The sequence below is a fragment of the Pempheris klunzingeri genome, chromosome 14 (genome assembly GCF_042242105.1).
Source record: "Pempheris klunzingeri isolate RE-2024b chromosome 14, fPemKlu1.hap1, whole genome shotgun sequence".
Taxonomy (NCBI): domain Eukaryota; kingdom Metazoa; phylum Chordata; class Actinopteri; order Acropomatiformes; family Pempheridae; genus Pempheris; species Pempheris klunzingeri.
Window position 1 is genome coordinate 7,277,388 of NC_092025.1, and position 22,645 is coordinate 7,300,032.

The 22,645-nt window shown below is 40.4% G+C and overlaps 1 protein-coding gene across 1 annotated transcript in view; it reads left to right on the forward strand.

Moving 5' to 3' along the window:
- The first annotated feature begins 1,055 nt into the window (after positions 1-1,055).
- gabrb4 (gamma-aminobutyric acid type A receptor subunit beta4) overlaps positions 1,056-22,645 on the forward strand; it is a 48,068-nt gene continuing 26,478 nt past the window's right edge. Inside the window, exons 1-2 of the mRNA XM_070843321.1 lie at positions 1,056-1,135; positions 3,039-3,133. Of these exons, the coding sequence (XP_070699422.1) occupies positions 1,056-1,135; positions 3,039-3,133 (175 nt within the window). The remainder of the gene's footprint in view (positions 1,136-3,038; positions 3,134-22,645) is intronic.

Sequence of the window (22,645 nt, forward strand, 5' to 3'; positions counted from 1 at the left end):
ACGGGCTGTCGCTAAGGAATTCACCTTAGGTGTCCCCCCCTTCTCCTCCCCCAGTTGGACATTATTTTAGTTTCAACTAAAAAAAAAAAAAAAAGAAAAGAAATCGAGAGGGAAAAAAGAGGCAAGGTCTCCTCATCATGTCTCTTTGGGCTGTTGATTCTCGCTCATTTGTTGAGTGTTTGGAGGAGAAGACGCGCGGACCACATTAACGTGTCCAAACGCCATTTAACGGCGGGCAGCGGAGGCAAGTGGACTTTTGCAAAAGCTTTGCATCTTTGATACCGAACCCGACGTGGTGATACATGCATTGGCGTACTAGGGGCCATCCATATTTCTCGGCATCTAATTTTTTTTCCACCAGAGGAGTGATATAGCCTGCTCTGACGTCTGCATCAGATATTACCCAGTGCTTTTTCAATGTGCATTTTCCCCTCAGTGACTTTGCGCTGATCTACATCATCCTCAGCAGCAGCAACGGGGGAAAAAAGGGAATGAAGATTTCATTTTTCTTTTTTTTAGACCCACCGCTCCCCTCCAGCCGACCAGCGTTCCCAGCTCAAACAAATATCTTGTAACAACATCACGTTGTGGAATAGTCTGGCGCCAGAGCCTCGCTGGAACCATGCCTCTTCTGCAGATTTGGACTGGGAAATTTCATCCACCAATTTGATCATCAAGAGGCTGCTGCTCTGTCATTCATGCCAGTGTTTGTTTTTTTAAGGGGAAGAATACTTGTCATCACTTTTAAAAGTATTGTGTATGCTGTTTTTTTTTTTTTTGAGCAAGATGTCTGATCTTCTGGTGTTGGTCGAGGGGCTCTGTGACCTGCACGGATTTCCATAGCCGGGGAAAAACAGCGGGGGCCAATTACCACATTTTTTAAAAATCAAGAAGCCTGTTTTAATGAAGACATCGCATGCGTACATGTAGACTAGTTTATTCGACATTTTTAAAAGGCAATTCTTTTTTTCAATTGCCTGTTTTTACTTTGTGCGTTTTCTGGAGGACCACTGGACTGGTTGGATTATAGAAACTATATATAAGGATTTGTGGAGATGTTGGGTCGTCAAGAAGATAAATTATGTGGAATTTTCTCTGCTCTGGCGGCTTTGTCCTTCGTATGCTTTGTTCAAAGGTAAGAAAACGTCTCTTGGAGAGAGCCTTCAGCGCCACAGACGTGATAACCGGTCAATAAAAGGCTGAGATGTGGCAAATCGCATTAACGGGGTACCCAGGCCTACTTATTAGGGGCATCGCTGCCGATATATAGGCTCTAATAGACGGAGCTGTGGCGCGCGCGAGCGTAAAAACATGCGCGTGCACGGCATCAAGCCTATTGTGAAGCGTAACCTACTCCCGATATGAAAATGGGGATATACATATGTGTGTGTTGGACGGGGCCACTTTCGGCGTGATGCCCTCAGTAGGATACAGTAGGCTCAGCTGCTGATTAGATGATGGCATCGATCAGTCGAGGGATCGATTGATTAACGTTACGCCATGGTAAGCAGCTAGATGTATGAGTCTATAGTGCTGGTGCCACTCCGCCTGCAAGCCTACCTATTTTATTCATCACTTCAGTAACATTCCTGTTCATGGAATCATCTTAATTGCCCATTTTATTGACCGGAGCCAAATCAATCCAGAAAAAGAAAGAAAGAAAGAAAAAAAAATCCCAGCAGGTCGTCATCTGCTGTTGATCTCAAGAGGCAGGGTGTAATATTTCAATAAATAAGCTCTTGTCTAGCCCCTGTAACATTTACAGTATGAATTACTGCACAAGCCCTCATTGGCTTCCCCCACAGTCAGAATTCCCTGATCATCTCCTTTATTGTTTTGCTGTTAAAGGCACTGATACAGATCCCCTGTGGCCTGCTCCTTCTCCCCGTCCGTCCGCAGCAACCCATAAGATTGAGGTGCTCACTGAGGAACTGAGTCGCACACCTTCACATTTTGATGCCATGATAATAACCCTGAATAACAAGTGGAAGGGGCTCGTACATGTTTCAGGTGTCATGGATATTCCCCTCGCACTGATGCTCTCAGGTGTCAAACCCACAAGTCCTGGAAGTGGCCCGCTTGATGAACAGCTGCACTGCCTGTGAGCTAATTGAACAGTGCTTCCCTGGCTGAGCCAAGGGCTAGTGCTCCTATCAGGGGAGCAATTTTAACCCACTTCCAACCCTCCCCTCGTTTCCTCCCTACACTCATCCTCCCACCCCCCCCAACAAGAACCTCAGCTGGAGAGCCGGCCTCGGTCAGGTGATGCAGGTCACGGCACCAATGTTATAGGTGTCAGTCAGACTGGTGCGGACTATACGTTCCTCCTGGGGACTGTCTGCCTCCGATAGCATGATGGGAGGCTGTGTTATAACAGAGCTCATTCAAACACATGCACATGAATAAGGCTGAGCTGCTGCCTGATAGGTGATCCAAAGACATTGTTACTTTTAGAGCCACTGTACTGAAGGACCGCCATCAATAAGATGCTTGACAGGTGTATCATCATCAAGTCCCCGCAACTGATTAGATCTATATACTGTAGGTGGGGCTACAAGGGGGAAAACACATGCACAAGGCACATTTTAGAACCTTATCCATGACCACACAAGAGTCTGTATGCTTTTGGTGTAATGTGCGTTGTCAGTACAATATATTTGTCTGGGAACTGACTGACTCTACAAGCTCTTTGCAGGGTGAATGTTTAGTGCTTATTTAGATGTTACTCTAACTGATAAGCGGTGAAAGCCAAGGATGAAATAGACAAAATATGACAAATTAATGCGTACTTCATAAGAAATCAGGATTCATGGATGAGTGCATGTATTGGGTGTTGTCATCACATTGACGTAAGGGCTCCCTCTTCAAACATGGCGTTCATGTCATTAACGTTGAGAGTATGTGCGGTAATCATTTTCAGGCTTCATCGTACAGTAGGTGTGCTGTAAAGAAGCAACACATCTATGCCAAAGGTATCAGATTTTTTTTTTTGCCCTGCTACTTAAAATGGTTCTTACACTTGTGGTTTCTGCCCTCAGCTCCTCCACTGGAAGCACCGGAATGTCTGTGGCCAAGACCACCGTGGACAAGTTGCTGAAGGGATATGACATCCGTTTAAGGCCTGATTTTGGAGGTACGTGTTGCGGCTACATCTACTGTGGGGTCTCACACTCTGTTGTTGAGGGTATTTACAGGCCGAGGTGTGCACACGATGATATTTACAAGTCATTCCACTAAAATCTGTTGAAGATTTGGCCTATGGCATATACAGTATATAGGCATTGGCTTTGAAGTGACTGTTACCATGTCATTACTATGCATCTATTCACATATGGAAGATGGCTGCTCCTCCAGAAGTAGGGCACACACGGAGATGAGCAGTCAAACACTATGTTTCTTTTAAGACCAGGGATAGTGAATGTATTGATTTTTAATACTTTTCAGATTAGAAACGTTTCATGGCCTCTTTGTATTACATAGCTGCGTTTCTGAGCATTTGATTTGCAGATGAGGGAAAACCCTTCTGCCCCATTAACTTTTAGTAGAAATAATGCATCTTCTACATTCGCTCTTTAGAATGATGCTTATTTTGTTAATTGCTCCTAATTGAAGGTGTTGGAGACAACATATCTGTGTGTGTCGATTGTTTTACTGAAACGATTTAAAATATTTTATTTTTTTCTAGTCTATTTCCTCGCCTATTGCTAATGATCTTACTAATTATCTGGCTAATTTAATGAAAAATTAAAGGTTTGGAGACATTTTGGAGGAAAAATCATTTTTGCATTGTGTGCATGGCTGCATTGTGTGCACAATGCATAGGATGAATTTAAAAAAAGATGTTTGCTGTTTCATCGCTTTGACATCAGCACCTGGGGCCTGGTCTGTGCAAGGCCACTCACTGACAACGTCATAACTCAACACTGACTGACAGCCATAGTGATGGCTCTAATTCAATACACTTTATGATTGTAAGTAGTCATTGCAGCACCATCTTTATTGTTCCTTGCTGTACACATGTATTCAAAAAGTTTGTATTCAGAAAAGCTTATGCCCACTTACTGCAGTCACTGTCTGCAAAACAAAGAACAAAGGAGGCCTTTTACTTCCAGGGCATGTTAACAGAGTGTAATGTTAATTTAATGAGAGCAAGTAACACAATATGTGTGTCTGTTGCCACTTCAATGTGCTCTCGCTTCAGTGTTGCATGGCCAAAAAAATCTACCCCATCTTACAATTCCTCCCCTCTGTCTTCTTCCTCCTTCTCATCTTCAACTTACTGAAAAGAAATGTCTCACCTACAAAATATCTGAATACGACATGCAGCCAGGTTATGTATAAAAAAGCTCGGCCACATTAACCAAAATCAAGTAATGATTACATGATACATGATGATGTTTGTTGCCTCAAGAACTCCACATATCCTAATTCACTGTGGCAGTCTGGCTTTTTTCTGTAATGCTTAATAACATAATATGTGTAGAATGTATGTTTTAATTAAATTCTAAATGTAGAAGTACATTGATTTACATATTGTGGACTTAATTTCCCTGATTATTATTATATTTAACAGCTACAATCTAATTTATGTCTATTAAGTATATATTATTCACCAGTATGTTTTCTAAAGGGGCTGCAGGCAGCAGGTTGTCAGTCCTACGACTACACCATTCTTGATGAGAATGAGAGCAAGCAATGAAAAACATATAGCAGGTGCACCTTCTCATATAACCTTCCTCTGGTTTGGGTGCTCTGCCAAAGACAGATGCTCTGATGAAGGCTTACGTGCCAAAATGCGTTAGCCTGATGTTAGCCATTGTAAAAATATGTTGTAGTTGAGGTTACGTCTTCGCTCTGTGTTTTGGAGTGCTGCCATCGCAGAGTTCTTTCATTGACTGTAGAATTTCATAGATTTAGTGGAAGGAAAATGAGAGCAAGAAGCAAAGAAATGTCTCATTCACTTTGCTGCTGCCAGTTAAATCAACTTTATGATGCTCAACAGTAGTTATGAAGATTTCACACTTAAGAGCGTTCAATAGGCAGCCCTTTTTTCAGTCTCTTTCAATTATTAAATGTCATTCTAATACAAACAAACACAGCTTTAAAGCCAATGTTTCTATAACACATTCACACCTCACTCTGTCCCACTATTGGTAGCTAGCAGGTAGCTTAGTTGGTGCCAAATGCCAACTCATTGGGTTTCTCTCTGTTGGCAGTTGGCAGCAAGTTGAACCGCTGTAAATTAGTTTTTTTTGTAAAGAGTTTTTCCAGTATTTACTCATCTTTATTGTCTTCTGAACTGCAACAGCATTGTCACTATGTATGTATGTGACCAAGAGCTGCTCAAATTTCATGGCAAATGGCAAATCAGATATGCCGGGCAATCACACATAAGCACGTTTGAAGCACGCGTTGTGTATATATATACCTAATTATTCTTCATCTTCAACAGAGAAAGAAAAGAATCTGATTCCTCAGTCTAATCAGTTTTATATAAAATGAACAACAAATGGATTAACACAAATCATGCATTTCTGTGCAAAAAATGTGAGGAAATGAAGGATAAATAGTTTTGAGTTCTGGTTCTAGACTCATCATCCAGACTTATCATTAGCATTTTCTTTTTTGCATTATATATCTTCATTGGCAGGTTGTAACATTTGTAGTGCTACCTTGATCTGAGGATGATTTCAACAACCACATCTACTGTGGTGTTTGTTGCTTAAGTATCTGTCGGTTATTGCCCACGTTTGTCTGGCAGCCTGTGAATGCGCTGGAGTGGGCAGAGCAAGTTTTAAAGAGTGAGTATCCCAGGCAGAGAGTAGCTGTGCTTTACCCTCAGGCCAGAGAGCTGCAGTCCATCATGTCTTTATATTTCCAACATCAGTCAGCTACTTCTGTCGTGACACAACTGCTGACGACCTTCAGCTCTCGAGATTCAACAAAGAGGGTTTTAATTTGGCTCAATGCTGGACGCTGTGGCTCCCAACAGCCTGGCCAACACCCATATTTGAAACAAAAACCAGCCCAAATCTCTACTGCGATGGAAAAAGACAAGGTTTGAATGGTTGGAATGAGGTTGCCAAGAGTGATGCCACAGGATTTTACTGATGTGCTGTGGCCCTACCTCCAGTATATCCAGATGAAAAGCCCACTCTGTGCTCACTCTATTCAGACCCTGCCCTCTTCTCCCCATTGATCTGTAAGCCAAACTGGAAATTAAAGAAATGGTACACAGATCCAAATGGTTTCTGTTGTATTTTTTTTTCTTTTTTAATTTTGCAGAAAAACTTGTGGCTTTGTGATATATTTCCTGACTAATGCATCAGTTGCAAACGGTGTATATATCTCTTTCATTGTCTGTTTTGCTTGGATTATAGCCCTTGGATATAACTTCCTAACAAATTGCTCATGGTCATGGAGCTGAGTCATAGACCACAACCCCCATATAACCTGAATGATGTATTAAGTAGATCTAGATTCAGCAAGGTAACCAGAGCATTGCAGACCTAGCTACGAAAATATAATTTTTTGAGGATAGCAACAGTAATTCTTATTACTCGTCACTATGACATTAGAGACATATTGTTTGGGAGTAGTTCAACGTATGTGAAATTAAAACTGATGCATCCTACTATTATCATTACTGTGCTACTACTTAATCCAATACCTGAAATGAGAGATGTGCTTTTACAAGAGAAAGGATACGCATTTGCAGTTCACTCTGTCTTTGTCATGAACATCTCTGTCTACAAGTTTCACTTTTGGAATATATTTTGGTGACTTTAGGGTAGAAATCCACATACAAACAAAATTTACAGTGTGCCTCAGTGTTCATGAGTGTGATCTTCTATTTAATATTCAACTTTAATGAAACAAGGATAAAACACATTTTAGTTCCAGTTTCTCCTAGTTGCACTGTCTCACTCACTGTTGTCTCTTGGGCCCTTTTTTTTTTAAAAGAGACATATTATGCTGATTTTTAGGTTCATACTTTCACACTAGAATATTTTTCCATGCTATAATGTTCAAAAACTTTATTTTTCTCATACCGTGCATACTGCACACTGCTTTTTCACCCTCTTTCTGAATGCTCTGTATTTAGCTCCTATCTCTTTAAGGTCTCCGCCTAAGAAATAAGAAAAACTCTCTGAAACCCCTTTAGCAGCAACATGCTAAGGCCAAGATCAACAGGCTAACCTGCCAAATTAACAGGAAAACAACATAGAATGTGGCAAAACTTAGTGCTAAAATAAGCAAAACGCAGTCACTGGCATTCAACGTGCTACTTTCTATTTACAGTAGTTGGCTTCAATTGAGACTTTAGGTCACACATTTGACCTTCCGCCAATATAGCAACATTACATTTGTCCGACATCGCCCCAGCCTGTGGTGATTACAGTAGACACTAGCCACATTAGCTGTGCAACTTGCTAACCTAAAGTTCAACAGACTAACCTGCCAAATAAACAGCATAAAAACATAAAACAACAAAACTTACAGCTTCCAAATCTGAAGTTGGGCTCAAGGAGAGCCGGTATCGAACCATCCACAAGCTTGCACCGTCACCGGTCTTTTTAAGGAAGCAGTCCAGAGTAAAATAGCATCATAGAGTATTCTAGTTATACAGTCATTGTGGGGACATTTCTGTCACAAGTCCATCCAAAATAAAGTGAGTCCTCTGGATCTTCACTTCGTCAAATAATGGAAGGACGTGAAAATGGTTGTTTTGGTTTTTGCCACCAACAGCAAAGCAATTTGCATGCTTTACTCATACCTGTGACACCTTAGTAGATCAGTAGATTAACCATAAAACCGAAATATACATGATTGTCAACAAACATCCTCCAGTGAGCCTATTCTGACATAAAGGTATAAAACTGAAATATTTTATTTTGGGGGTTCACAGAAAAGTGTATTGTTGCGTAGCTTGGTTGAGATGATGGTGTGTTAACTGGTTTGGCAGATAATTCAAGGGGACGTGTGATGATGTGCTCGGATGAATAGGATGATAGACCACATGGCAATGTGGTCCTGTTAATGATGCAGTTAATTTATGGAGGGAATTAAAGCAGGGATAGAATATAGAGAGCGACTGGGACATTGCTAATGGGATTATGGATGAGGCTAAAAAGTGCTCTATTCTACTAGGTGTTCCTGGTTTGTGCAATGTTCCCTACGGCCCTCCTTGGTAGTCCAGAGTTTCAAAGTTTACAGCCATTAAGGGCAGTTTGACACCTATATTGTGAGTTGCACCTGTTCTTGGAACACTCTTACTTTTGCATTGTGTTTGATGACGTGCTATAAGACAGGCTTCTCCGAAGGTTTAATTATGGCATATGGTGCGTTCTGTTGGGCAAGTTCTCTTCTCTGACTTTCAAGAAAGCCCTTGAGATGTCTTAGGGAACTAAAGATGATGGCAAAAAAGCTAGAAATGGACAAAGAGGAGTGTTATTTTCAGTAATCTGTGAGATTTACAAGAAAATATGGACGTTATCCACCACCCATTTGCCCAAACAATGAAGGCTGATGTACACATACGAGCCCATATACACACTGTTGGTTGTTTCTGTGGAGGCTCCTTCCAATGCCCAGTATGCAAAAGTCCGGTGAGTGATAGCTACAGTACCAGTGTGAGTTCCAGTCTCCTTTGCCATGAAAAATCAAGTGCAGCAGTATATCCAAACCATTAATGGTTTTAAAGTGAGGATGCACATTGGTCGAGGTCAGCCATACTTTTACAAGCCCAGCTTGCACTTTATGCAATCAAGTCAACAGGATGAATTAGAACATTTGCACAGGCTGGGGATTATTGGGCCAGTGCATTTTGGGCATCACCAGCATATCAGTTCTGACAGAAGAAATGGACATGAGCACAAGGATTTGGTCTTGTACAATTGCAGAAGAGATCAACCATGTGTCATTGAGAGCCAGTGGACTGCAGGTTTTCCAGCCAACCAAAGAATTCTCTCACTGATTGGTACTGTTGACAAGTAGATGGAAAGAACTCATCAGTAAAATCACCTGCTCAGGTAATTAGACTATTAGCCCCCCATGGCACATGGCTGGCCATCCATCTCCACCATTTTCTGCTGTAAGATGCTACACATGTGCCTGTGCACTATGACAACAATGGACAATTTTTTAGAACCCTATTTTTTGAATCCCAGGACCACTACAGCAGAGCACCTCGCAAACCTGGATTATGTGCTGAAGAATCTTTTAGATATTGGGCTGCCTGAAAAACAAAACAAACGTATGTCCCAGGCACCTACAGTAGTGTCACATACTTGAGAAACTCAATGATTGCAGTGGGCCTGTGGCCAGCGGACAATAAGATTAGCCGCAAAGAGGCCTGAGTTACCTGCTGTTTCTTATTGCTTTATATTATGTTAAGCACTTTGTAATCAATGACAGCTACACCAAAGTACCTCAGTAGTGTCCTTCAGTATAGAACTGGAGTAAATGTATCGGGTTACTTTCATCTCTGGCAGGGGTTTGAATCTAATCGCTGATGTAAAGAGTCTGTAACTCCAAACTCAAAGTACTTTTACCACAAAACTGCAGGCTCGTTTAGCTGTGATAGCTGTAAACTCAATTAGCTACCTCCATAGAGTATTATTACCTTATTACTATTATTAGATCTATTAACTTTGCTGTTAGCTCCATTAGGCAAACATGCCACAGGACACAAAATTATTTTTCCTCGGAACGCAAAGGAAGGCCATCAAACTACTGATTAGTCAGGTTTAGGCACACAAGGATCCGTCATTGGTTGGGGTTAAGCATGGATACCCATGATTGGTTAGGTGTACTGAGTTCAGTCTGTCATTTGCTAAGCAAGAGTTATACGTACATACTTACAGGAAAGATCTCTGTTCATGGCAAATAGAAATAATAGCTGCCTGTGGAAGCACAGTGCAAATTGCTGTGTTGGCTACTGTTTGTGCTGAAGAAGAATTGATGTTATGCACTCGCTGACATTCGATCCAGCATTTTAGGATTTGTCAGAGGCATTCTTATATTTGTATTTTTATTGGAACAACTGTAGTTATCAGATGCCTTTTCTACATATCTGGCCCTGCTGTACGTCAGTACCTGCTTCACAAAGATGTAAAGTGTAAACAGGGTGTCATGGACTGGTGGTTTTAGTGTCTGCTCAGCTGCTTGTTTATTAGGACGCAGATAATGAGATCCTCCTGTCCCATGATGCATCTTCCCATGGCGTCACTGCAGTGCTTTCGCATAGGACAGTACAGAAAACCCCACTGGTCAGTGTCTTTATGGACATTCCTTTATGATATATATAGACCGTAAATATGTGATGAGCTTATTCAGTCAGAGCCATAGCATCCTGTCCATGGCCACAGGTAGGATATAGCCTGGGGCTTTCACACTCAACACAGGCCCACCAGTACAGCTATATGTGAGTGAGGACATTGTAAATGCAAATGCACTGAGCTGGTTACTTCTGCTATACGCGGCTGCTACAATGTGTAAGCCCCTGAGACAATGCTTTCTGTTGCTGTCACATAAGCTTGTACAGTACAGCAGTTTAGACATTTGATAGAAAGAGACCCTATCCTGTCCCATTGTATTTGTCCTGCGTTGGCACAAAACAGTGTCCGGAAGATGGATGCATCCTTTTGAGGGACCAAAATGGTCGAAACTCCATTTGACAGATCACAGATCATGGATGAAATACACAGGGGTCCTTGGTGTCTCTTGGTGTCTCTTGGTTAAGAAATGGTGACCATTTGTATCTCTGGTTACTAAACATGCACATGGAGGTAGAGAACAAAATGTAAGAATGCTCCTAGTGTTTGTCCAATCGAAGAATGGTTCCGGCACCCCCTTTCATGCCTTGCAGGTGCCAAATTGCCTCTAGACTGGTCCTGACTCGGATTTTGCGAGACCAATCAAAAGGCAGATGCTCCTCATCTGTCCTTGGAATTGTGGATGCTCACTCACAGTGGATTGATGGCCCTATCACAACAAGGCGTGTGCAGTCCATGGCCTGCTCAATATTATGGTGGCAGGCAATGGAACAACACTCACCTGTGACCTTTATAGTGAGTTCATGAAACAGAACAACATTTGTTATGTGGGTACAGCTATCTTTTATTCTGCCCCTAATGGTTTATCCAGAGCAAGCAGTTCAGACAGTGAAGGAGTGGGGAAGAAAATGGCGGGGGACTGTCCTGTGACAGGTTTCGGACGACAGATGATCAAGAGCTGCAAGTTGCTCTGAGTTATCCAAACCCAGAGAGGCCCTGTCTCATTTATTGTCGAGATGGCAGACCGGTGTGTCATTAAGTTGCACTGAGACCGTCTTTGCTTGCAACATGACTTAGGACAAGAGTCTGTCAGTTTGCCAGAGCTTCTAGTGGCAGTACCAGTTACACAACACTGTCAGCACAAGTGGGCCTGGTGTCATCAGAGTTGTTATCAGGAGACCAAAGTCCAGACTAAAACGGTAGAACCTTCTCATAATAATGAGCAGGACCTTTTATTCCGGCAAACCTGATTGTCTCGAGCTTCCCCCACCTGGAAGGTCTCCTATGACAATGGGGTTCTTGTGCAGGTCTCACTTGTAAAAATCCTGTCGTTGACTTAAACAATTCTCATTGTTTAGGTGTCTCTGGATTTATGTTTGCCAGTCAGCCCTTTGTGTCGTTAATTCTCAAACAGCTCAGTTTCAATCTCTGGAAGATAGCTCTTTTTTATGTTTACCCTAAGCTGTAATAAACTATAGCTGCCATTTTGATTGTAATGAATTTGTCACCCGAATACAACAAATTTGCTCATTTACATGTAATGTGGATTACTAATAAATTACATTAGCCATCCTAGCATAAGCTACGTCAGGCTTTGCATACCATTTTGATACATATATTTTATATATTTTTTAGGATGATTGATTCTTTTTGTGGGAATTGTTGATAATCATAAAAAGATAAAGTAACAATAGCCTTATCGTTTGATTTTGCAATTATCATGGTACTTTGTGGTTTACATGTATATAGTCCTACGCTTTTATTTACAAATTTTTTTTGCTGAACATTAAGAAATGAGCAGAAAATTGATTAGACCCAGAACTATTTATATTGCATTTTAGGCTTACAACAGCCTGGCTGTCTGTTTTAAGCAAACAATTTTCAGTTTCCTCATATTTTCTGCATTCCCCCCTCCATCTCACATCTCACTTTTGTATTCTTTTTCTCATTCACACGGCGTTTCCTGCACGCACGCACACAAACTTCTAAAACACATGGCTTGTCTGATACATGGTCTCCACTTCTACACGTTAGCATGGTGGGATGTTATGCTGTATGATGAAGTGGTTTTCATAAAAGTGATGACCCATAAAATGTATCTGAATACATTTATTAAGTAGAGTAATGAAATACATGACCTAGCTAAATCAGTTTCATAAGAGGCCCATTTAATTATTAACTAGCCTCCCAATACATTTACAAATATGGTGTTACCTTGTAGTAGATGATTATTTGAATAATTTTTCACTAACAACAAAATGAATGTTTATTTTATATTTATCTTATTTGTGATTAAAGACAGATATGCTGCTGATGCATGTATCCTGAGCGTTTTAATCACTAGTTTTATAGCATGTTTGGTGTAAACTGTAACGTGACATTTCTTCTTCTAAAGTTCTTCAGACAAATTGTGTATTTATTCTGCCTACTGTACACAATGCAATGAGAAGACCGCTGGAAGACTTGTTCTTCCCCCCAGTCAGCGTATGTAGTTGGCCTTGTTTCCAGAATTAAAAAATACTGCCTATGGTGATGAAGCAGATGCCATTTTCTGGATTGTTTGTTTGGTCACGTCTTTTACTTATGCCACTTACTTAGGCCACTCGGTGGACTGTGCTGAGGAGGGTTTGCATTGTTGGTCAGGAAAAAGGACAGGGTGATCTGACATTGTTTCTGTCACTATTATTGATTTGAAAATGAGAATTGGAACCATATAGAGTAACGGGTCACCAGTGTGTAGACCTGCTCAGGATTCTAGTGAGACAAACATGCTGTATTTATCTCAGTATATTAAAGACAAATCAAAAAAGCCCATATGACGTCCATTCAGTTGGAAGAGATAAGAGGACCCAGCTCAGCTCTCACCTCAGTCACACATTTGTCCTTCTGGAGGACATATTTCAAATCAAACTGTCATCATCACAGGAATGGGTTTTATGATCTCAGCTCCCACCATTAACAAAGCATGAAGGGTGACATATCACAAATGCTGTGAACATGCCATTCTTCCTACTGAGCCTTGACCAAGCACAGGACATTTCTAGACGCAAATAACCAAATTCTTGTTTATCTAAAGCACCATATATATACATAGCCAACAGACTGTGTAGACAGTATTTAACTGGAACAATGCATGGCAAAATATGTGTGCTGATCATGGGGAGCATAGAGTGAGGCTGAAACCCCCCACCCACCAACTAAATATAGTTGACATATGTCCAGGGGGTACTCTGAGGCAAGCACTTTTGAAATGGTGACTTTGGGATGAGCTTCTAGTCATACAGAGAATGTATTTTCTAATGACCAACCCAGTGTAGGCTAAGCTTTACCAGATGAGGCTTAAGTCATATAACAATGCAGAAATGCAAAATATGAACAATACATATCATACATATTTGTTTTCTGACATGAATGAGCTGTCTGAACTTGATTTGAATTAAAACATTTCAAACACTGCAAATGACAATCATTATTAACATCATTAAATGTGTGCATTTCTTCTCCTCATGATCAGTGTACAGCACATACTGCAGTGTTTAATGTGCATATAATACATACATATAATGCATATAATGATTTAAACAAGCACTGAATCACTTTTATCAATATGTCATACAGCAGATGTGACTGTGTAATACACACAGGATCATAGGGTCTACAGACGTTGCTCTAGAAGTTGCATTTGTAGTGTATGTTGTTTGGAGTCTTCTTTGCAGTGGTGGTTGATTATGTCAGCATTTACACTGTCTTTCTCTCCTTCCTATACTGAACATTGGAAAATAATTCAGATTATCTGCACAAATACAGTTCTCTGATGCTTTCCTAAGCTACTCTCCCTCCATACTTTGTCCTTGTCTGGTGTAATAAACAGTGATACTGGTTTAGCCTGTATTAAATAGTATTCTGTCAGTTGTGCAGCAGAGAGAAAATGAATTTCACCGAGCATACTGTAGATGTGCATAAACAGGATGACAAAGAAACTGGAGAGCCAGTAAATGTCTAACAGAAGGTGCTGTACTGGGGTAATTTATGAAGTGTTGTCAAGTGGTGGAGATAGGCCTGCAGATTTTAGAAATCCATGTGACTGCCTAAAATGGCAACTGATAATCTGTTCTGTGATTTTGGAGAACTTCAAATAAACGGCGTCAGAGGTGCATGTGGAGGTGGAAATAGTTTCTGTACAATATGTATTAATGAAAGTCCACTTGTGTACTTTTTATGTAGAAAGAACAAAAGTCAATGCATCCTGTCCTCGGACTGTAATGACGCACCGACGTACAGTATAGCTCCACTGAGAATAAAACAGAAAAGAGTCCTCAGGGGGCTCTACCCTATGGGAGCATTTGGGGTTTCTCTGTGAAATAAAATGAATTAAACAGGTAAATATTTACTATATCTACAAAGTCCTATGTACTGTCAATTTACTTACGTACTGTTTACGTACTGTAGATTAAGACGTGACGAGAGATGAGTTTTGCTTCTAATAGTAACATGTGTCAATTAGCACTGTGTCCTCAGTGCTGTTATGTATTTATTTTGTTCAAAGCTACACTGATGTTGTCTAAATTCTGTATATCATATCAAAATCAAAAGGTTTAATATGCATATACACTTAAACACATAATCTTGAAATGAATCCAGATTTGGGCAAAGGAGTGTGATAGCCTCAAAGACAGTCAAGGGAAGCATATCCCCAAACACTCCATCTTTCAAATGCAACAGTTATGGTTATCATCGAAGTCGCCAACAAGATGCAGATTGATTAGAAGAAGTGAAAATACCTGATTGTAACTACATGGAACAAAACATATTTGAGTGATATTGCTGTTGTCTTTGGGCTGTTACTTAAGGGTCATTAGAGAAACGGCATCCTAACGCACAAAGCATTCAGCTAAGACAGTTACTGCCTTAAGCTTTGCACATTTGCATTACATGTGACCAAACACACACGTACACAACCTATTACAGTCTCTTATACGGTCTTGTAGAGGTGCATCTAAAATGTAAATGCATAAGACAATACTATGCAATATTATAGCGCCAAATTTCATAAACTACTACAACATATGGCCTTTGAAAATACCATGAAGTTGAAACATCTCTTCAGCACAATAAAACTACAAACAAAATGTAAATTCAAAAATGTCCCTGAGCTTTTGAGCAATCTGATTCTGAGTATTCCTATTGTATATGCACTACGTATTAAATTCTCCATGTATATGCCTACTGAGTGCATTGGCAGCCTTAGCTCATGTGCAAATTCCCTTAATGTACAGTAAGCTGAAAGCATGTTGCTTCCTTACAGTGGCTGCCCATAATGCTGTAGTCGGGCTTCTCCACAACAGGACAGCTGTCTTTCGGGGCTCCATTATGACTGGACGGAGTATTTATCACAGTGTAATATACTGTAAAGGAATTTGCCACGAGTCTTTAATGGTTCCAATTGAAGGAGCATTAGCATACATTTTGCAGTTTAACGATCTCAGACATTAAAAGGCATCAATAGGTGCCAGGACCAGGGGGATGTGAGAGCTTGACTCTCTCTGTGAGGCAGCTTGTGGCCATAACCGCAAGCACCTGATCTCTTTCTATAGGCAGCTCTCATTTTACCAGTCTGATGCAGCGCTGTGCCAGTTCAGCCTGCAGCCGTGTCATCAAAGCATGGTCACCTGCCCCTGTCTGCCATACGCAGCCTGGGTTTTACTGATCTCATTTCCCATTGACCCAAATGAGTCCCAGCTGCAGCGTGATCTTGTTTGTAATGGAAAAGCAGTAAATGTAGCCATGAAACTGCAGATCAGTTGCAGTGAGACCGTTGAGTAGAATAGACACTTAATTGACCGAATATGAAAGGGAGAGCCCAGGCATATGAGTAAAAGCAGGAGCTGCGGTGCTTTATATTCAGCCACACTGTATGTAATGTAAGTGTAATTGATCTTAGGCTATCCTTTGTGTCCTGTGAGATAACAGACTAAATGCTTTTTCACATATGTGTGCAGCTATTTGCAGAAATCACTTCCCACATGACAGATTTACCCTCAGTGAACATGACCGCTGATTGATGCGTGCACGGCATCAGTTGCAACCTGCATTTTGGCAGCTGCAGCTATTAAGTGATATATGGCAGCTGTTCTTTCAAGGCCAGTGGACACTTTTGCAATACCGAGGACAATCTCTTAGTCTGTGTGCTGCCACATGTCAAATGGTGGGCTGTTTTGCATACGGGCTGATAGCACAGGCCATCGTAACTCAGTCTCAGTAATGCCTATTCAGCGCAAAACAGGGGTGTGTTGTCAGAATCCGAGGATGGATGTCGGGCCATGTACAAGTGATATCTATCCTGATGAAGAGAGAACGCCCAGTGATTTATTTCAGAGGAAACACAGGAAAAATGCTCAAGCTGGGCGCTTTTCCCTTTTCCCTTCACTTAGATTTTCTATTTGAATTAAATGAGGTGTGTATGTAGGCAGGCAGAGGGGGGCAAGGGTGGTGAGAGATAGCATGCAGGAGAAAGGACATACTTCATCTTCCCATTCAAAGTGTTGTTTTCAGCAACTTTGAAATGAAGGAGAAAAATGCTGATAGAATTGCACCAGAATGTATCACAGTGGTCTGCGAAGTACAAAAACCCTAGGTCAGGCATTGGTGAGGCATCCTGCATGCCGGGCAATTTTTTTTTCTTCCTTTTCGACTCTCCTCTTAAGGTCCCCAGTGACTCACTTTTTGAACCTGCAGTGATTGATGGGAGGTGTGCCCTTGACAGGGCGAGGATTGGCTGGCCAAGGGCAAGATGCAGCTATCCAATTGTTTCACATAGATAAACAAGGAAAGAAATGTCATTTACAGCATCTGGAGATAGATGCTGTCATCCCCCACTTACAGGAAGCACGCTTAAAAGCCCGTGTCATTATTGAACTCCAACAGCCAGCCTTATAAAACGTGTTTCCACATAAAAATGATGTGTGCATCATGCAGAGCTGGAGGAAAAAAACAAGATGGAAAAGTGTAGATGTTGTTAACAATATGAGAGAAACATTAAAAATACAAACTCTATGGTGGGCTCATGGTGGACTAATATGCGTCAGGGCAGCAATCTTAATACTAATTGGCTTTTGCCTGCTTTCCAATGTCTGGCTGACATTTTAAAAGGCATTGAGGTACTTTTTTGGGGTGTCACAGTGATTTTGCTTAGATCCTTTCCTGATATGTGCAGCACATATGATCTGCTGTCCGTAAAGAACCTGCAATAGCAGCTGTTCTCCTGCACATTAAGAACAAAAATCCTGAGCTTTGTCTAGAAGTAAAGAGCTCATGTAGTAAGAACTCATGTAGCTGGCTGTTTGTTCGCACTGTTTTTTTAAGTGCATGCTTTCAAAAGACGATTCATTATTCAGGATTTATTTTTTGTTGGGTGGCACATTGACGATGCAGGTACACTCTTATGGAGTCATCAGTTTCAATCAAAGATGCAACATTTAGAAATTATTTAAACTTGTGTTATTGTGTTGCCCTGATGGTTGCTGAGAGGCTGTTTTTCTGCTGATGATGTTCTCCAAGTCGTCAAGACATTCTGTCCTTTAAGTCAGACATAGATTTATTTATAAACTCACATGTCTGCTGGACTACCTATATTTACTACCTGCAAAGAGCTCATTGAGTTTATAATTTATATTGTCTGGTCTCCATTAAAAGCAGACGGACCCGTCAGGAATAGATCTGTCCGTCTTGCCTATAAGGTCACATGCCTCTACAGTTCAAACACAGACGTCCGTATCAACTGACTGATGAGCTAAGCTGTCTTCCACAACACAACATGCCTTCTCTGTTTCTCGCCGTCTCCTTCATTATTCCTTTGAGTCTTTGAACACACCCCAGCACACACTGTCACTTTCCCTTTTGATTCCAGTTTTTTCATTTGCTCTCTGTGAGCTTATTTTGTTTTCCTAACTTTACATTTATGCGGTTTGTTTTTGATATACTATTTTTTCCTTGTTTTTGAGTCTGTCATTTAGAGTCTGTTATCCACCTCTGTTGACTTTTGTTTGTCACGTTGTTTTTTCTTTGTTTTGTTTGAGGTGAGATGTTTGGGGTTTTTTTTCCGAAGTTTCTTTTTTTATCTCACCTGCACAATGTGACTTTCTCTGTTCCGTTGGTGTATCATCATTTCAGGTGCAAATAAATGAACTCTACACTCTAGATGGCAGTGCAGGAGAAGCAAAGAGTGTTAAGTAGTGAGATTCATATGGGTAAAAAAATAAGGCTAATACACAGGGCACATGTTCCACACTCCGACATCACTTACTGTACATCCTGCACTGGTCAACTTGAAAACAAAATCAGATCAGTCATATTCATCTTGGTCATTTCTTTATGGTAGCACTATGTAGATATGCTGTAAGTTTGTTTGTATGTTTCATGTAAAAGCAATGTCCGAAATACAATTTTATGTCTACTGTCAAAGCTTGTTACACAATTAGATTTTGGGGGTTGTCTTGTGCCTTTATTTGATAGCAGACATTACAGAGAAAACAGGAAATGAGGGGAAAGAGATGGGGGATGACACGCAAAGGTCCCCGACCAGACATGAACCAAGGATGTTAAGGTTCATTGTCAGTGCCTTCACCCCTAAGCTTCCTGGGTAAGGGTTCTTGAAACATTCTTTGGTCGTTGTAAATGCCATAATAGCTTGAAAGAATGAGTAAAAAGATTAAAAACGTATTAGTTAAAGTGGCAGTGAACAACATGATCCCCTGCTCCCTTGCATGTACACCAGAGTTGGTGTAATGGTCACAAATTAATAGATTAATAAAGAATTAATTCATGAATCCTACCCTCTTGAGACGTATTAGCCATGATTGTTGAGGAGGATCTGCACGTAATTACCACAAGTTAATATAATTACGCAGGCAGCTTCAGCAGGACTTGTACATGCACACGTAGGGTTACATGAGTTGAGCTGAAGACTCTTTACCTGTCATACTTTTCTAAAATGTCCACTTCAAAATGATAAAGGGACATGAAAATAATGGCATTGATTGAAACTGTCATGTGTGACTTGCTTAATAAATTAGGCCTATAAGTAAATAAATAATAACTTGGATGATAACGGACTGTTCAATGAATTATACACTTCTTTAGCCAAAAAGTTTCCTAATGGCTTCAGGATGAATCCTGCCGTGGGAACACTGTGTCCTCAAATACCCATACTGTATATGGGCATGTTTAATTTTTTTTTTACCACTGATAAAGAAATTAACCTTCAGAGCTTTTTTTTCTTTTCCTTTTAAATTTCCGTCAATCATGACTCATATCCATTATCCTCTGTTTGTACAGTACATCAGTAGAGGACGGTTAAATCTAGCTCTGCATCTTTTTGTCATTATGAACCTCATTTTGGGGTATTTTACTGGTACTGCATGTCCAATTAATTTGTCTCTGTCCAAATAATTTTTGCTGTCTCATGTAAAGAGATTGTGATTTTGTTAAACATTTAGATATCGCTACAAAATGGACTAATCATTACGCATCTCATGTATTACAATTGCACTTATCGTTTACTTTATACATTAAACAGTGTTTTATTTATGATAGCACCCAACTGAACTGAAATCTGCTAAATCGCTTTGTCCTTTTGGAGTTGCTTAATCATGTTCCTCATGGGACTGTAATTTATGAGTTGAAAAGTCAGCTACTAATATGCACAGTGTTTCATAATTCACTGACAAAATCTGTGTATGTAAGTAGGAAGCATTGTCCATGTGCAGCTTTTTATTGTGGAATCTAAGTAGGTTTCATATATCAGGTCCAAGGTTTGTGACAGGATAGGACGATAAGATGAGGCCACCTTTACTTATCCTCTGTCTCTCTGGCTTCCTGTGATGTACTGCCTCTGCTCTCCTGTTTTCCCTCATCATTTTCTGTCTCTTTCTCCGTCTCTTCTGTCCTTTTTCACTTCTCGTGCCAGAGCTGCTTTAATGATTTCCCTTTATTCACCATCCCTAATCTTGCCTGGCTGTTTCTTTTGTCCATAGTTGCCGTAACAGCGTACTTTATATTCATAGCTGTTCAGGAGTGTTGGTGCTCGCAGGTTTTACAGTTAGATTATTATTCTCAGACAATGGCGAATGCTGCAATGATGCCATACAACTTTTATTTGATCAGGAAAGTCCTGTTGAGATTGAGATCTCATTTTCACGGAAGACCTGAGTACGTGTAAGAAATCATATACGGTACTGAAGAACACACAGTATAGTGATTGTAGTAAAACAAACAGTGTCACACACCATTATATGCATGTGAGCATTTGTCCAAAGAGGGCACTGAACAGCAACTGAAGAAAACAGGTAGGGCATCAATCATATTTTATCGGCTAAAAAACAAGTAAAAAGTGGCGTGATCGTTTTAGAGCAAACTTGAAGCCGTTGTTTATTGATTTCAGGACTTACGTAATGTTTTTTGAAAAAATAATTGATGGATATTAAAAGTGTCCAGATTAAGTGACTTAAGTTGGGGATATATGACTCAGTTAATTAGGCCTTACGAAAAACATTAAGCAGAACTGCAGAATGAATTGCAGTGTCTAGTCAGTGGGTTTCATGCTGGCCTATTGTTGGGTAATAAAACATGAACAGCATGGCTTATATCAGGGAGCACCCTTATGCTCAAATATCCAGTATTACCATTTCCATCATTAACCTCTTTACTGCAGATGTGATTATTTAACTGTAACAGCTTTGTCCCTTTTATTTCTAGACTGAAGAATGAACCTGTTCCTTTTTTCATCAGGTTTTGACCACTGTTAAACCAGCCACAGCCAAAACATCCCCCTTGTGTGCCTGGTCATCACTGTCTTTGTGTAATCTCCACCTCAGCTTCATCAGTCATACTAAACCTTAATGTGGTGTAATATTGTACAATGTGCAGCACGCAATAGAGGGCTTCTCTAGAAATATCATAGTCTAAATAATGTCATGCAGCCTTGGTTATCAAGCTGTCACCTGATTTTTTTTTATGATCTTGTCAGTTTTTGTATAATAGATATACATCAACTTACATATTCATCAAGTTGAAAGCACAAAAAAAACATCTTAACCTGGTGCTTTATGTTACAAAGGACAACAGTGGCTTTGTGAAAACCGTCCACATAAGAGAAGAACAATGTTGAATATTGTAAACAAATGCATGAATATCAGGCTTTTCCAATGTTTAACTGCTTTACCGCCTGATAGAAAAATAGCTTTTTATTTTGTATTTATAAATTTGTTCCTAATGGTTACAGAAATGCACTGTGGAGGACGATTACACAGGCATTTTGCACTAGGCCTCAATGTTATAGCCTGAAGATGTGTTATTTTTCTGGTGAACTTTTCTTTTCTGTTTTCTTTTAATATATTTATTAAGGCCATGCTGGCTCAGTGGGTAGCACTGTTGCCTCACAGCAAGAAGGTCCTGGGTTCAAATCAGCCAATCTGCTCAAAACTGAACTCTTTCTGTGTGGAGTTTACATGTTCACTCCATGTCTGAGTGGGTTTACTCCAGGTGCTCCAGTTTCCTCCCACAGTCCAGAGACATGCAGGTCAGGTCAGCTGGAAACTCTATATTGCCTGTAGGTGTGGATGTGTTTGTCACTCTAAATGCATGTTATCCCTGTGATAGACTGGTGCCCTGTCCATGGTGTGCTCTCATGCCCAGTGCATGCTGGGATATAGGCTCCAGCTCCTCACGACCCTGAACAGGAAGATGTAGAAAATGGAAGAATATTAAGCACATTATGAAATAAACATATATAATAAAATTATCACATTTCATCTTTGGCTATAAAACTATGAGATCTTAAAGAGCTTATATATTTCACTTATCTATATATAATGGCTGAAACTGCATTTAAAATTATTGCTTTAAAGGTAAAGTTTATGTTTTATTGATGATTTCTGAGTTGTAAATTGACTTTAAGGATATTTAAGGTCTTGAGGGTGCAGGATGAATGAATTCGGCCAGCACAGGCAGCACTTCCCTGTGGTGACCTAAATAGCTTCATTCACAAAGACAATCTACATTCACAGCTTTGTGGACTCATGTATCAAAAGTGGAGAACTACCTCGCTCCGGATGAACTCTTAATGTATGCGTATCGATATCACCACCTATTTCGCAAGCTTAATATGAAGCATGGTTTTTTAGACAGACGTTGTTGTGTGCCTCTGGTGATGATCTGCTTTGATACAATACATTCCTATTGTACTTACCAATGTGTAACCAGCTTTTAGGTGCCACACACTCAGACATAATAACAGAAAAACTGGTACAATAATGGAGGGAAATTCAGCAGACCTGCCATATGCACTGTGTTGAATAATTGAATTTCAAGGT